Source organism: Mizuhopecten yessoensis, unplaced genomic scaffold (assembly GCF_002113885.1).
Source record: "Mizuhopecten yessoensis strain PY_sf001 unplaced genomic scaffold, ASM211388v2 scaffold9887, whole genome shotgun sequence".
Taxonomy (NCBI): Eukaryota; Metazoa; Mollusca; class Bivalvia; order Pectinida; family Pectinidae; genus Mizuhopecten; species Mizuhopecten yessoensis.
The window spans coordinates 384,009-402,240 of NW_018408272.1; the positions used below are offsets into that span (position 1 = coordinate 384,009).

Here is an 18,232-nt window from a genome sequence, read left to right on the forward strand (position 1 = left end):
GAGACACAACAGCCAGGGTCATATGAGGACGGGTGCCTAGAGAGACACAACAGCCAGGGTCATATGAGGACGGGTGCCTAGGGAGACACATCAGCTAGGGTCATATGAGGACGGGTGCCTAGGGACACACAACAGCCAGGGTCATATGAGGACGGGTGCCTAGAGAGACACACCAGCCAGAGTCATATGAGGACGGGTGCCTTGGGAGACACAAAAGCTAGGGTCATATGAGAACAGGTGCCTAGGGGGACACAACAGTTAGGGTCATATGAGGACAGCTGCTTAGGGAGACACACCAGCCAGAGTCATATGAGGCCGGGTGCCTTGGGAGACAGAACCGCCAGGGTCATATGAGAACGGGTGCCTAGGGAGACACAACAGCCAGGGTCATATGAGGACGGGTGCCTTGGGAGACACAAAAGCTAGGGTCATATGAGAACAGGTGCCTAGGGGGACACAGGGAGACACACCAGCCAGAGTCATATGAGGCCGGGTGCCTTGGGAGACAGAACCGCCAGGGTCATATGAGGACGGGTGCCTAGGGAGACACATCAGCTAGGGTCATATGATGACGGGTGCCTAGGGACACACAACAGCCAGGGTCATATGAGGACGGATGCCTAGGTATACACATCAGCCAGGGTCATATGAGGACGGGTGCCTAGAGAGACACAACAGCCAGGGTCAGATGAGGACGGGTGCCTAGGGAGACACAACAGCAAGGGTCATATGAGGTCGGGTGCCTAGAGAGACAAAACAGCTAGGGTCATATGAGGACGGGTGCCTAGGGAGACTCAACAGCCAGAATCATAAGAGGACGGGGCGCTTAGGGAGAGACATCAGCCAGGGTCATATTAGGACGGGTGCCTAGGGAGACACAACAGCAAGGAGAGACACAACAGCCAGGGCCATATGAGGACGGGTGCCTAGGGAGACACAACGGCAAGGGTCATATGAGGACAGATGCCATGGGAGACACAGCAGCCAGGGTCATATGAGGACGGGTGCCTAGAGAGACACAACAGCCAGGGCCATATGAGGACGGGGCCTAGGGAGACACAACAGCAAGGGTCATATGAGGACGGGTGCCTAGAGAGACAAAACAGCTAGGGTCATATGAGGACGGGTGCCTAGGGAGACACAACAGCAAGGAGAGACACAACAGCCAGGGCCATATGAGGCCGGGGCCTAGGGAGACACAACAGCAAGGGTCATAAGGGTCATATGAGGACAGATGCCATGGGAGACACAGCAGCCAGGGTCATATGAGGACGGGTGCCTAGGGAGACTCAACAGCCCTAGAGAGACACAACAGACAGGGTCATATGAGGACGGGTGCCTAGGAACGCAGAACAATCAGGGTCATATGAGGACGGATGCCTAGGGAGAGGTCATATGAGGACGGGTGCCTAGGGAGACTCAACAGCCCTAGAGAGACACAACAGACAGGGTCATATGAGGACGGGTGCCTAGGAACGCAGAACAATCAGGGTCATATGAGGACGGATGCCTAGGGAGAGGTCATATGAGGACGGGTGCCTAGGGAGACTCAACAGCCAGAATCATATGAGGACGGGGCGCTTAGGGAGAGACATCAGCCAGGGTCATATTAGGACGGGTGCCTAGGGAGACACAACAGCCAGGGACATATGAGGACGGGTGCCTAGAGAGACACAACAGCTAGGGTCATATGAGGACGGGTGCCTAGGGACACACAACAATAAGGGTCATATGAGGACGGATGCCTAGGGAGAGGTCATATGAGGACGGGTGCCTAGGGAGACACATAAGCTTGGGTCATATGAGGACGGGTGCCTAGGGACACACAACAATAAGGGTCATATGAGGACGGATGCCTAGGGAGAGGTCATATGAGGACGGGTGCCTAGGGAGACACATCAACTAGGGTCATATGAGGACGGGTATATGAGGACGGGTGCCTAGGGACACACAACGATCAGGGTCATATGAGGACGGATGCCTAGAGAGACAAAACAGCAAGGGTCATATGAGGACAGGTGCCTAGGGAGACACACCAGCCAAGAGTCATATGAGGACGGGTGCCTTGGGAGACAGAACCGCCAGGGTCATATGAGAACGGGTGCCTAGGGAGACACAACAGCCAGAGTCATATGAGGACGGGGCGCCTAGGGAGAGACATCAGCCAGAGTTATATGAGGACGGGTGCCTAGGGAGACACATCACTTGGGAGACACAAAAGCTAGGGTCATATGAGAACAGGTGCCTAGGGGGACACAACAGTTAGGGTCATATGGGGACAGCTGCTTAGGGAGACACACCAGCCAGAGTCATATGAGGCCGGGTGCCTTGGGAGACAGAACCGCCAGGGTCATATGAGGACGGGTGCCTAGAGAGCCACAACAGCCAGGGCCATATGAGGACGGGGCCTGGGGAGACACAACAGCAAGGGTCATATGAGGACGGGTGCCTAGAAGAGTTATATGAGGACGGGTGCCTAGGGAGACACATCAGCCTGGGTCATATGAGGACGGGTGCCTAGGGAGACTCAACAGCCAGAATCATATGAGGACGGGGCGCTTAGGGAGAGACATCAGCCAGGGTCATATTAGGACGGGTGCCTAGGGAGACACAACAGCAAGGAGAGACACAACAGCCAGGGCCATATGAGGCCGGGGCCTAGGGAGACACAACAGCAAGGGTCATATGAGGTCGGGTGCCTAGAGAGACAAAACAGCTAGGGTCATATGGGGACGGGTGCCTAGGGAGACACATCAGCTTGGGACATATGAGGACGGGTGCCTAGGGACACACAACAATAAGGGTCATATGAGGACGGATGCCTAGGGAGAGGTCATATGAGGACGGGTGCCTAGGGAGACTCAACAGCCCTAGAGAGACACAACAGACAGGGTCATATGAGGACGTGTGCCTAGGGACACACAACAATCAGGGTCATATGAGGACGGATACCTAGGGAGACACAACAGCAAGGGTCATAAGGGTCATATGAGGACAGATGCCATGGGAGACACAGCAGCCAGGGTCATATGAGGACGGGTGCCTAGGTAGACACAACAGCCAGGGTCATATGAGGACGGTTGCCTAGGGAGACACAACAGCAAGGGTCATACGAGGACAGGTGCCTTTGGAGACACAACAGCCAGGGTCAAATGAGGACGGGTGCCTAGGGATACACAACAGCAAGGGTCATATGAGGACGGGTGCCTAGAGAGCCACAACAGCCAGGGCCATATGAGGACGGGGCCTAGGGAGGCACAACAGCAAGGGTCATATGAGGACGGGTGCCTAGAGAGCCACAACAGCCAGGGCCATATGAGGACGGGGCCTAGGGAGGCACAACAGCAAGGGTCATATGAGGACGGGTGCCTAGAGAGCCACAACAGCCAGGGCCATATGAGGACGGGGCCTGGGGAGACACAACAGCAAGGGTCATATGAGGTCGGGTGCCTAGAGAGACAAAACAGCTAGGGTCATATGGGGACGGGTGCCTAGGGAGACACATCAGCTTGGGACATATGAGGACGGGTGCCTAGGGACACACAACAATCAGGGTCATATGAGGACGGATACCTAGGGAGACACAACAGCAAGGGTCATATCAGGACAGGTGCCTTTGGAGACACAACAGCCAGGGCCATATGAGGACGGGGGCTAGGGAGACACAACAGCAAGGGTCATATGGGGACGGGTGCCTAGAGAGACAAAACAGCTAGGGTCATATGGGGACGGGTGCCTAGGGAGACACATCAGCTTGGGACATATGAGGACGGGTGCCTAGGGACACACAACAATCAGGGTCATATGAGGACGGATGCCTAGGGAGACACAACAGCAAGGGTCATATGAGGACAGGTGCCTTTGGAGACACAACAGCCAGGGTCATATGAGGACGGGTGCCTAGGGACACACAACAATCAGGGTCATATTAGGACGGATGCCTAGGGAGACACAACAGCAAGGGTCATATGAGGACGGGTGCCTAGAGAGACACAACAGCCAGGGTCATATGAGGACCGGTGCCTAAGTAGAAACAACAGCCAGGGTCATATGAGGACGGGTGCCTAGAGAGAAACAACAGCCAGGGTCATATGAGGACGGGTGCCTAGGGACACACAACAGCTAGGGTCATATGAGGACGGATGCCTAGGTATACACAACAGCCAGGGTCATATGAGGACGGGTGCCTAGGGAGACACATCAGCTTGGGTCATATGAGGACGGGTGCCTAGGGACACACAACAATCAGGGTCATATGAGGGCGGATGCCTAGGGAGACACAACAGCAAGGGTCATATCAGGACAGGTGCCTTTGGAGACACAACAGCCAGGGTCATATGAGGACGGGTGCCTAGGGACACACAACAGCCAGGGTCATATGAAGACGGGGCGCCTAGGGGGAGACATCAGCCAGGGTCATATGAGGACGGGTGCCTAGGGAGACACATCAGCTTGGGTCATATGAGGACGGGTGCCTAGGGACACACAACAGCCAGGGTCATATGAAGACGGGGCGCCTAGGGGGAGACATCAGCCAGGGTCATATGAGGACGGGTGCCTAGGGAGAAACAACAGCCAGGGTCATATGAGGACGGGTGCCTAGGGAGACACATCAGCTTGGGTCATATGAGGACGGGTGCCTAGGGACACACAACAATCAGGGTCATATGAGGACGGATGCCTAGGGAGAGGTCATATGAGGACGGGTGCCTAGGGAGACACATCAGCTTGGGTCATATGAGGACGGGTGCCTAGGGACACACAACAATCAGGGTCATATGAGGACGGGTGCCTAGAGAGACAAAACAGCTAGGGTCATATGAGGACGGGTGCCTAGGGAGACACATCAGCTTGGGTCATATGAGGACGGGTGCCTAGGGACACACAACAATCAGGGTCATATGAGGACGGATGCCTAGGGAGAGGTCATATGAGGACGGGTGCCTAGGGAGACACATCAGCTTGGGTCATATGAGGACGGGTGCCTAGGGACACACAACAATCAGGGTCATATGAGGACGGATACCTAGGGAGACACAACAGCAAGGGTCATATGAGGACAGGTGCCTTGGGAGACACAACAGCCAGGATCATATGAGGACGGGTGCCTAGGTATACACAACAGCCAGGGTCATATGAGGACGGGGCGCCTAGGGAGAGACATCAGCCAGGGTCATATGAGGACGGGTGCCTAGGGAGAAACAACAGCCAGGGTCATATGAGGACGGGTGCCTAGAGAGAAACAACAGCCAGGGTCATATGAGGACGGGTGCCTAGGGACACACAACAGCCAGGGTCATATGAAGACGGGGCGCCTAGGGGGAGACATCAGCCAGGGTCATATGAGGACGGGTGCCTAGGGAGATACAACAGCTAGGGTCATATGAGGACGGGTGCCTAGTGAGACACTACCGGAAAAGAGAATTACGGTAGATAGAAAAATAAGAAGACGTGAAAAATAGAAAAAGTGTTGAAACTAGGGCAGCAGATCAATTTTGGTCTGTTGCATGTCCCCTTAGTAGAGGACACAGAAGACAATCCCAGATTATTCGGTGTATCCAGCATAAGTAACCTTTTGAGATAACCGTTCAATGAACTAGGAGATATTGAACTGCATTGTACATTGTAGGTTTAATTGTTTACAAATTCAACTTCAAATATAGTTTACTGTAAAGCACATTAGAGAAATTTTGCAAATTACACATGGCGCAATATCTATGTTGTATGTTGTTATTTCAATCATTATCATTTATATAACCTTTAAATAATTTTAAGGATTGGTGATACATTTATATCTAGATATATACCACAAGTACGATTCTTAATATTTGCTTACATAAGTGTTCTGTAAACATATTCTCAGATAGACCTGTTTCTGTAACGACCGAATCTCAAACAAAACAAGTACTTTCTCATAACTTGACCACTAAGGACTAGTGCTTTGACCCGAAAACTATTAGTTTATAAATATTTACTTCTAATATACGAACATGCATGAAATTAAAATGTTTTAGCGACTGTAAATTAACTACAGTTCGTTCCTATTGACTGCAATTGTGAGCGTAACATCTCAACTTTAAAATGTATTTCTCTTTACAGAATTAGAAATGTACAAAGAAAACATATTTACGACATCAAATGTGATATAAAACCTTTTTCAAGAACAACTGAATAATTATCTGTATCCTTATGCCTTCGCGTATACAAATCGTTACTATTTAAAGAACAATACAGAAGTGAAATTTTCGCTAGGTAGAAGTGATTTAGTTGTAGTGTACAGACCTCTGGATGCCTTTGGCTGAGTACATGAGCTCGTAGTAGATTGAACTTTCCCGTACACCGATTCCATAATAGTGATACCTGTATATAAAAATATACAAATTACATATTCCGAAGACTCCTTTGTCAATTTCAAATTCCGACATTAATTGACAGTTACGGAACACCGTCACTTTATTCCTAACCTCACTGTTGTTAGGCCCTAAATGACTCAAATTGTCGATGGGCCGTAAAACAATACAAAACAAAACAAAATCGCATGGGTTACATGACAACTTAACCCATTCGCCACTGTCGACCATAATGGACTCTTCTATATCAATGCATGGTATAGTCTACTAAAGTTACATAGGGGCGAAAGGGTTAAATTCAGGACCGCCAGCATTCCTTTCCTGTATAGAGCGTAGCGTTGTGATGTTGATACAGAACATTTAGATTATTAATTATGTTGTATTTAGAATATAAAGTACAACAAATATCTACTTAAATTCGTAAGTAACTTTTAATTGCTAGCATGTAATTAAGTTACAGTATTTTGCAAGATTCAATTTGATGTACTTCCTGTAATTATTGTTGTCACTTAAAACAAACCCGCTTAATTCATTAATTTAATAACGTAAATTTTGAACAAATCATATTTCTTCTGTTTTCTATTTGCGTATTACTTCTTCATAGAAAAAGGATTTTCCGTATGGTTATTTTTAAGTGATATCTAGTAAGGAATTAATATTTAAGCGTAATTAACAATATTTAAAATTAAGAAGTGGTAACAATATATATACTACCATTAGAACAGACGAACACTTGAAAACCCAACTACAAAGATACTGTTTATAGAAAACATAGAGTTATGAAATACAAATTTACAGTTAAAATTATGTATGATTGTGAATTCTACATGGATTAGCTATTGTCAGGTTTAAGTTGTAAGTGTATTGTGAAGTTTACTGTTGTCTGTGTATCGGTGTATAAGCACGGATGTTTAGGTGTCATATTTTATCAAAAACGTTTCTATTAATTCGTAGATTTAGTTACACATGTAACTTGGGGCGTTCTCTACCAGATCGTTTAAGTGTGTTAACGTTATATACATGTAAAGAGAAACCAGATCAATCAACTACATGCAACTGGGGTAGTCTTCTTTTTCCATTACAAGGATCAGAACTCCAATGTTGGAGTGCAATTGACCTTAGATCCTAGTCTATTTATAACACTTATATATAAAGGGAATTTTTATAAATTAGTTGTAAACTCGTAGAATACGGTATTTATGTCACGTTAATCTTTGTTCGCTGACCTACTTAATGACTCGACTAACGAGTTTATGTTTCTATATTTAGACTATTATCGTTCTCGTTGTTACTTGCCACTGTTCTGTTGTAAACCGTGGAATATCGTAAATTTAGTAAATTAAAAACATAAGTATTTATGTGGTCTGCCATGGTGCAATAGCTATTGTTTTATAAGCAGTATACAAAGTATTAACCCTAGAAGTTAGCATAACAGCGGTGTCAATTCAGTCGTCTCAATTTGTGTAGCCAACTTATGCATCGGTTCCGTAGTGTAGTGGTTATCACGCTCGCTTCACACGCGAGAGGTCCTGGGTTCGAGCCCCAGCGGAACCATGGTTACTTTTTTTTTCTTTTCTTTAATAAAAATGATCTTATATTACTTTATTACAAGTTACACACACATTCACGATGCATTTATATATTTTCTACAATTTTCAATGTTTTATTTAAGATATTTTGCATTGTGTACTTTATACTTACTTAGACTGTCCCCTTGTTCCCAGTCTCCTCGTTGTAATCTGTGGAAACTGTTGTCGTATGATCTGAACATAAACAGAGTAAACGTATCCATTAATCTATTGTTAGCTCTTCAGGGGAATGAATATACCACCGGCATTGATGGTTCTCAAACATGTAATTATAGATCAAGAACAGTACAGTATTAATTAAATTATAGTGAATAAGTATTTAATCACATGTGGTAGTCACTTTTTTACGGATAGTTAAGGACTTTAAGTTACCTTGTGCTGTGACCATATGTCGTTTTATCTGGGTATATAGCTTCTGAAATCAAACCAATAAGGATTGGAAATGTGCTCTCTCAAACCATGATACAAGTTGTGGCGTCCACTCAGCGAAAACAAAATATTGCTGTTGTTACACTTTATTAAACCTTTAACGCTAAGGGGAGCGAGGTAACAAACACGTTCTGGGGTTGTAAAAAATATTAAAGAAATCACTTAAGTGTCCGGAACCCCTAGACTTCTCACCTTCCCAAAACTGGCCGCATTGACAGGCTGGGTGTCCCTTTTCTCACAGTAGTCGAGATAGTGGTAGTAGAGAGTACTACGAGGAATACACACGCCGATGGCTATCTCGTAGTTATCCTCCAACCTGTAAATATGTCGAACTTTTCAATATCAAGAAATTTGACACACTGAAGTACCGTTTGGCTCGAAGTCGGGTTTCCTGGGCCCAACCTCCATTACCTGGTTAATTAACTGCAACTTAATGTAAGTTTCGTGTTCTTTTATCTTGCTTTTTGTTCAAAAAATAATTAATCAAAGACTGAAACCTGCATTCTTAGGGATCTATAATGATCGTCCGCAGATAAAAACACAAATATAAAATATTTGTTCATTTCCTTTTATCTCAATTTGTTTTCCAAATTTCTCAAAATGGAGACATTTCGTATAATCGACTCCTTAAGCTAACAACACTTCAGACAATTTAACCTTCGTGTGCTTCAACGAGTATTTGCTGTAATTTGCACTAAAAGTGTTTCAACATTATGTTCTGAAAAGTAAGCGTAACTTTCTCGTTTATTTCACGTTATGTCAAAAGTATATATGTCGACATGTTTTTGTACAGCACCATGTTTTTGTCCCCTCATATGATACACATATTCAGCGATATCAGTTCACTGCAGTGTTTGTTAACGTATTCAGAATGTGACATTATTTGATATACAGCATATTTTTTTTCTTTTTATTCAAAGATTTTATTGTCAAAATTACAGCAAAAGGATTCGGCAAAATGTATATCTCTAAAGTCATTTACGCCCTCTCCACACATTATAATAAAAAAAAATAATGGCAAATACACACAAAAAGACAAACAAAAACCTATTCAAGTTCTGTTTTAAGGTTGTTTTAGGTTCGTATAGCTTACCAATCCACTTTTATTAATTAGAATATGCTACTGGCTAGTTAAAACTATGTACATTTCCAAATATTGCCACGTTTTAGTTTACAGGTAAATATTATTTACTACAAAAAGGTAAATCATTGTTATCGTCAATGTCAATATCTCGTGTGTTTATACTTTGAGGCAGTGTGCACCTCTGATAAGTTTATCATTAAAGACAACTTACCATTTGAGAGTTTGTGGTGTCGAATGAGGCTTGGAGGCAGATCGTAATTTTGCATATGCACCTGAAATAAAATGATTTCTTTATAATAAGAAAACTATTAAAGCTTTTAAAAATACTCCCTCGATTTCTTTTTAGTTACCGTTTTTTGCATTTATAGTCACTTTTTACATATTCATGAGGTTAACGTCATGCCAGAGCGAACACCTGACGTCTCACTGGATCGAGAAATCTATAAATAGATTTACAAGATACCGAGATCATGTCCGCGGAAGGAAAATGTATTTCCGTGTATATTTTAAAAGGAGGATTCTAGAAGAAAACTTATTCGTCTTTCCAATGGTACTTAGCATTTTTGTACATTCAACTAGAATTGTGGATTTTGATTTTTGAAAGTTAGACGTGGTCGATTTATCGAAACTGTGAACGGTATTTTGTATTAAACTTGACAGATTTTACAAAATGTGTCATGCTGGCGAAAATGTATTTTACTTGTGTTGATCGTCATTTAAAGCTGACCTGACCATTGAAATAATTACAGCTAGCGAGGATGATATATTGTTTTTCTCTTTTACTTTTCGATTTGGATTATCAACTATGCAATGTGCTGTTTACTCGTAGAATTTGTTGATCGAACATTTCTAGTTGTATTTTGTTTTTTACATTCCTAACGGCTGTATAGGACCAATGTCAAATGTTACAAAACGAATACCGTATGAATAAAGTAACCCGGATAGACGGATAACTATTAAATACATCTGTATGTATAGCTATTTTCATTATTTGCTATTTTGTGAACTTCCTGTGTGTGTTTGCGTGTAAATCAAAGAATTGAGCAACTGAAAAGCGAGTGTATGACAAGGGAAATAATGAGTAAATCCTTTTATCGGATGATCGTCTATCTTAAGCTTCACTGATTAGAGAGCCGTATTATTATACTGTAATTAAGTTTCTGAGACTTATTTTTTGAGTCTTCACTGTTTTATGGTATTATTTTCATTCTTAGGAAAAGACCATAACATTAAGAGTAAATATATGACGAAAAACCTCGACCCAGCTACAAAGTAAAAATAACGACATGTCCTACAGGTGTCGTATCAGCCACCTCAGGTTCAAAACGACAAATATACACAACCGGCACTGAATCAAACGGGGGACATGCTTAAGATGTAGGATTTGTTTTGAAATATCCAAGTGTAAACTGCGTTAACTGAATCAGCAGGAAGTATATTATTTTAGAACTTCTGACATAAAAATGTATAAAGTCAAAGTATTTTGATGTAGGATTCCAAAAACAAAAAACAAAGAAATTGATCATGTAACGCGCTGTCTCTGTTGTAGGAAAACAAAGAACCATTTCCCCTTCCAACAAGGACAGTGTAATTTTGTTATACAGAAATAGGCAGAAAGAGTTAGATAACATTTAAGATGGTCACATTTGCGCGACCATGTTGTCGTCTTCTTCAGTCACTCAGAAGTCATGCGTGGATGCCACTTAAGTTTTGCAGAGGGGCCCGAATGAGGGAAATAAAACGGGAAGACTCGAGCGCGTAAGTTAGACATAATTTGTATTACCTCCTCGTGTGATCAATATCATCCAATCAGAAACGGTGTTATATAGACTAGCTATAATAATAAAAGCTTATAGCTCACCTAGTTTGGCGTCAATGTCCTCGCCGAACCCAGAAGCCGTGTTGTCCTCACAATTGTCGCCATCCTCATCGACGGTATCCAGTTCCTTGGATTCGTCAACACAATGATCAAACCAATCATCTGAAATACAAAGACGACGAGATCGTTAATATGGCACACCGAACAAACAGAAAACAGGGCACACCAAACAAACAGAAAATAAGACACACCAAACAAACAGAAAATAGGGCACGCCAATCAAACAGAAAATAGGACACACCGAACAAACAGAAAATAGGGCACACTAATCAAACAGAAAATAGGGCATGCCAATTATTCAGAAAATAGGACACACCAAACAAAATGAAAATAGGGCACACCAAACAAACAGAAAATAGGACACGTCAAACAAACAGAAAATAGGACACAAAAAACTTGCAGTTATTAACAAAATAACAGTGTAAAAAGAATAGCTACACAATTGCTAGTACATTTAGTACATACAGTACATTGCAGTTGATTAGACCCAAGTGTATCTCGGTCATTCGAAACCAATAATTGGCCGGGATGATCGACTTCCGGGATCAATGGCTATATATTTGTCAGACACTTAAAGAGGGGTTTAAACTATGTATAGGGTGTCCAAAGCATGTTTGGAATTACGTACGAAATAGAAATAACGAAAAGAGGAAAACCCGCCAACACAAATAGAAACACCAACCAAAGTAAGAAATACCGCCTAACGTACAATTAATCCCTCTTTTTGCTTTATCTCTTAATAAAAAAAACATATGCGGTGGGTTTTTTTGTGTGTTTTAGTTATTTCATTTTACCACGCGGCGCCATTTCGTGGGCAACAAAGCGTTCAATATGAGCCACCATTGATAGTTTGTTCTGAAGTTACGTAATTATAGAATAGTTTAAGACATTACTGTAAAAAATACTTCCAGAATAAAGCAATGAGATTTGGTAAAAGTTTTTTCGTTGGCTTATTCAATAAATAATATAGTGTTCATGCGATAAATATGTTATTCCTATGTTTAAAAAAAAAAAGCTCAAATATATTCGTTATTAAGTATAGGGAAGCGTTTAAAAGACGCTGATGACAATTCACACTCACTAAATCAACTCCATAACTATACATACAATATCAACGCATCGATGATTTAAACATTATATCGCTATTCTAGTCCATTGCACATTTCCTTGGAATGCCGCAACGGCAGGAACCAGTAAAAAAAACACATTCATTCAGTAATCAAAATCTAGTGCGCAAGAACGTCATCCAGACATTACAATAAGAAAATTCAAAGGATTCTATAGACATTGGCCTGTGCTGAGGAAAACCGTTGCGGCAGTCAAATTAATAAGCGATTACACGGATTTTACGCTGAGTGGGGGACACCTGGTTTAGGAAGTGGTGTGTAAGATCGAAATTAAAGAAATGAAAAATGATCCCATTGAGACTGTCAGGCAACCTTTTCTATATTGTGTGTGATTAGTTTTCGAGCTGAATAAAACACGAGCTACCGCCGCAAGTTGTTCATTTTTACAATCCGCGACCGTTGGCCTATCCTAGATGCGGGCGATCGCGGTCTTGACTTTTTAGTGTTATTTATACAAGAATGTGTGACCCGGTAAATACAATATGGTTCCATGCATTTGATGGTTTTGAGATAAAGGAAAATGACTAAAAGATGTGGGTTTTCTTTAATCCGTACAAAAGGCAAATCCTCTATGTTAGAGAATCTCTGTAAGGGAGAACATAGTCCTGCGGTAATTAATCCCATACGTGTGGGTGATCTCTTATTCTATCTGTGATCAGTGATCAGGACCTCGAATAGATTAACTACGGCTTAATTCATACTTGTCATACCCTTCATAGAGCAAAACTATTTATGTTACTAAATTGAATGTCATTATTGATATTCAAAATTAATCATTTGAAGACAATTACTTTTCGAAATGATCGCATTAAACATTAGCTGTAATATCACGTTTATACTGTATATCACAAGTAATAATTGTGCCCGTGTTAAGATTAGTCGTCTTTATTTAATAAGTAAAGAAAAGTAACCTTATTATCATTCATATGTACCTTCAACTTTTTAATATTTCAATTTTCAAAATATTTCATTGTTAATACAAACAAAGATAATAACAAGTAACACAGAAGAAATATAACAATACATGTATTAACAAAGAGATAAGACAACAGGCTAAGCCTAAATAAGTCTTTTCCTAAACTTTGTAATTAATGAAAATCATGTCAAAATTATCATTTATATAAATATATATATTGAATCATTTTTAAGTTAGAACTCTTTTGAAGCTATTAATGTCGCAATGAAGTAGCGAGTAACGTTCCGTTATTTATATTTTTAAATAATCTTTACATAGACTACTTAGAACTGATAATTTTTGTATTAGGATACATAGGGATTTTTTACTCGCAAGCTTTATATGTTAATTTGAACTCGTGTAATTTTTTTTTTTGTTTATTAAACATTTCGCGAATATTCATTCTGACACGCAAATATTTAGCTATAAGCAAAGGTGTAAACACAGGTAAAGACCCACGAAGATAGGTGAAGACACATATCCAGTGTCATGAAGACACGAATAAAGACATAAGTTAATATACGAGTAGACACGAGAGATGACACAGGTTTAGACACGTGTAGACACAAGTGAAGGCACAGGTTTAGACACGCGTAGACACGAGCGCTGACACAGGTTTAGACACGTGTATACACGAGTGATGACACAGGTTTAGACACAAGTGATGACACATGTTTAGACACGTATAGACACAAATGATGACACATGTTTAGACACGTGTATACACAAGTGACGACACTGGTTTAGACACGTGTACACACGAGCAATGACACAGGTTTATACATGTGTACACACGAGTGATGACACATGTTTAGATACATGTAGACACGAGCAATGACAAATGTTTAGACACGTGTATACAGTAGCGATGTCACATGTTTAGACACGTGTAGGCACGAGTGACGACACAGGTAAAGACATGTGTCGAAACGAGCGATGACACAAGTTTAGACACGTGTAGACACGAGTGATTAAACATAATTAGACACGTGTAGGCAAGAGAGACGACACAGGTATAGACATGTGTCGAAACGAGTGATGAGACATGTTTAGACACGTGTAGACACGAGTGACGACACACAAGTTTAGACACGTGTAGGCAAGAGTGACGACACAGGTATAGACATGTGTAGACACGAGCGATGGCACATGTGAGTAGACACGAGTGTAAACACAAGTTTGACACGTTTCGACACAGGTTTAGACAAGTGTATACAAACGCGCAGACACTAGTAGACATAGATATAGACACATGTTTAAATATTGTAGACACGAACGAAGACACGGCCTAATATAGAGATTAGACACGTGCAGACACGAGTGAAAACAACGGTTGAGACACTTAAAATGAAAGTAACACAGTTAGCGGTGTTGTTTAGTACATGTACCTAACATAAAGCAATAGCGGCATTAAGACCCAAGTGTGCCTCTGTCGTCGGCCAGGATGCTGAAAATGTATCGCTACGGGTTTGACCTTCGGGGTCAATGGCTATGTTTCAGACATCTAAAGAGAGAGTTAAGTTATCGAAAAGGAGATATGTTCAAATTGTCCATAGCATGTTTGGCATGAGATAGGAACAGATATAACAAAAAGACAAAAACACGCCCGAACGAAAAAAGCGTTAAAGCGTAAAATTTAAATGTCGTTTGTTCTCCCTCTTTTTGCGCTATCGTTTAATAAGAAAAGATGTTTTTTCGTATTTTTTGTCATTTCTTTTGTCGCTCGGCGTCTTCCCGTGGGCAACAAAGCGTCATGTATTAGCCATTATACTAGGCTTTTTACAGTACCGGGATTATAGATTGGTCTTATTTATTACTGTCAAAATTTTTACCAGAATAAAACAATGGGATTAGGCAAAAGCTCACTCACATGTATGTCGTTGGTTTATTCGCCGAGTATCATGGTGTTCATGTTATATTTAATCTAAAACGGTTGTTTATGACAACACGGGTTTAGACACGTGTTAACACGAGTAAATACGGGTTTAGACAAATGCAGACACGAATGTAGACACAGGTTTGACAGGTTTTGACACTTGTAGAGAAGACTTAAGACACTTATACACACCAGATTACTATTGTAAAAATCCAAGCTAGACTAAAATGCAAGGTCTTTTCTCAATTTGTAATACACAAGTTCTCACTCGTATTAGTAGATTTCTAGAAAAATTAGACGGAATTTTGAAAGCATAGTTTCCGCCATGTTTAAAATGTACCAACTGTTTGACCTCTTGTTTCGCACTAGTGCGACTGAGTGAACAAATAAATTCTTGAAATCTTGAAAATCTTGACACAGGTTAAGACACGTGTAGACATGCGTGTTTACATGTATACAGGTTAGGACACGTGTACACACGAATGTAGACAGAAGTTAAGACACGTGTAGACACGAATATACATTGTAGACACGGGTTTAGACACGTGTATAAAGTTATACAGGTTAAGACACGTAAAGACACGAACGTAGACACGTTTTGATTTGGTTTAGTATTGTTTAACGTCCTATCAACAGCTATGGTCATTTAAGGACGGCCTCGTCTGTGTGCAAAATATATGCATGTAGTGTATGCGTGTGTGTTTTCGGATGCTGCGATATGCTCGTGTTTGCCTCCTTGTGATAGCGCGGAACTGATGCCGACTTTATAGTGCTACCTCACTGAAACATACTGCCGAAGACACTCAGCAGGACACCCCATTCGATCACATTATACTGACAACGGGTAAACCAGTCGTCCCACTCCTAAATTACTGAGCGTTAAGCACGAGTAGAATGTCTCGGCCAGGGGACAAAACCCAAAGCCTTCCTCACAGGGGTAAACGCTCAACTATAGGCCAAAAGTGAGGCGTTGGCAAGGGAGACATAAGGAAAAAGAAAGTTGTTTAGATAGAAGAGAAAAGATAAGATCCAAAAGTTTGTCGCCTCTTACGATCATGCAATGGGGGCAGCATACGCCCTACCTGCAGGGACCACGTAGACATGTATGTAAATAGATATACAGGTTAAGACGTGTAGACACGAATGTAGACACATACACAGTACATGTGTACACTGTTAATACCTGTCCCTCAAACACCTCACCAATAGTAATAACGCCATGTGCAAATGGAAATATCTAAAGCAGTACTGACACAGATTAAACACCAAGCTGTTGTTGTGAAATAAGGTGAAAATTCCAATTAAATATGACGAAAGTTTATGATTTGTTTAATCGGTAAATTAGACGAGAAATTAATTGATTTGAGACTAGGTAAGCAGATGATTCAGAATGACACAAGCAGTTTTACATTACATCCTCATTGGTTTGATCATAATAACGTGGTGGTCTTTTACTTATGATATTGACTTGGCCTTATGACTTAAGGACATCATTTCAATTGTAACGTCACAAGTTCCTCTGCCGAATGCAGTATTTTTCTAGTGTCCATCTTTCTTTTTATTATTCAAAAATTATTCAGCATCTGAAATAAAAATAAGGGACTTTTATTTAAAAGGGTACGTGGTTATATGGACCTGAAAAATGATTTATTATTTGATTCCGATAAGATGAATCGGATTATTCAACGCGACGCCGTTTGGAAATTTGAATCGGACAATTCAATATGACACTGTGTGGAAATATGTTGGATCGGATTATTCAACATGACGCCGTCTGGAAATATGTTGACTCGGATTATTCAACATGACGCCGTCTGGAAATATGCTGAATCGGATTTTTCTTCATGACGCCGTCTGGAAATAATTTGAATCAGATTATTCAACAAGTGTCGTCTTGATTTAAGTTGAATCGGATTATACAAATGACGCCGTTTGGAAATAAGTTGAATAGGACTATTCAATATGATGCCGTCTGGAAATAACTTTATTAAGATTATTTCGCATGCCCCTGTCTTAAAATAAGTTGAATAAGACCATTCAATATGACGTCGTCTGGAAATATTTTGAATCGGATTATTTAACATGACGCTTTGGTTTGGTTTATTTTGTTTAACGACCTATTAACAGCTGAGATCATTTAAGGACGCGCCTTCGTGCGTGTAGTGTATGCGTGCATATGTGTTGTTTTGCCTATATATCATATGACGCCGTCTGGAAATATGTTGAATCCTCTTATTGAACATGTGGCCGTTTGGTCAAAAAATGAATCGGATTATTCCACATGACGTCGTCTTTTAAAAAAAATAAGTTGAATCGGACTATTTTACAATAGTGATTTGAGTTAACGTAAAATTACCGCGGCGCTTTCAGATTTTCAGCAAACGTAGCTACGCTTAACATAAATTTAAGATTGCTCACCTCTAAACTGAAACCGAGTTGCTACTTTAAAATCAAAACTACCATGATGAGTGGCTATATCTTATAATTCTATCAGAAATTTAGAAATAGAAACAACATCAACTTTTAAAAGAAAGGCACCAAGAATTATCACTTGATTTTGCCTGTCACAAATAATTTGAAATTCAAAACAGGTTATCAACATGTGTTACGAGGAACACAGAAAGATTGACATTCGCATTTCATGTAGAGAGGGGGATATTTGGAGATGAACAATTATCGAGGGAGATATCATATAAATTGCTTTTAATGTAGAGCGGTGGAGATTTGGAGATGAACAAATATCCAGGGAGATATTATATTAATTGCATTTTAATGTAGAGAGGGGGAGGTTTGGAGATGAACAATTATCGAGGGAGATATATTGATTGTTTTTTATGTAGAGAGGGGGATATTCGGATTTGAACAATTATAGTGGGAGATATTATATTAATTACTTTTAATGTAGAGAGGGGGAGATTTGGAGATGAACAATTATCGAGAGAG

The 18,232-nt window shown here is 41.4% G+C and overlaps 1 protein-coding gene and 1 non-coding gene across 2 annotated transcripts in view; one reads left to right on the forward strand and one right to left on the reverse strand.

Moving 5' to 3' along the window:
• LOC110458970 (transcription factor RFX4-like) overlaps positions 1–18,232 on the reverse strand; it is a 39,382-nt gene that overhangs the window by 16,731 nt on the left and 4,419 nt on the right. Inside the window, exons 2-6 of the mRNA XM_021510961.1 lie at positions 11,314–11,433; positions 9,664–9,724; positions 8,561–8,684; positions 8,052–8,113; positions 6,279–6,360 (exon numbers count right to left, since the gene is read on the reverse strand). Of these exons, the coding sequence (XP_021366636.1) occupies positions 6,279–6,360; positions 8,052–8,113; positions 8,561–8,684; positions 9,664–9,724; positions 11,314–11,433 (449 nt within the window). The remainder of the gene's footprint in view (positions 1–6,278; positions 6,361–8,051; positions 8,114–8,560; positions 8,685–9,663; positions 9,725–11,313; positions 11,434–18,232) is intronic.
• Trnav-cac lies at positions 7,832–7,904 on the forward strand. Its single transcript has one exon. It is a non-coding gene; the product is annotated as a tRNA-Val (tRNA).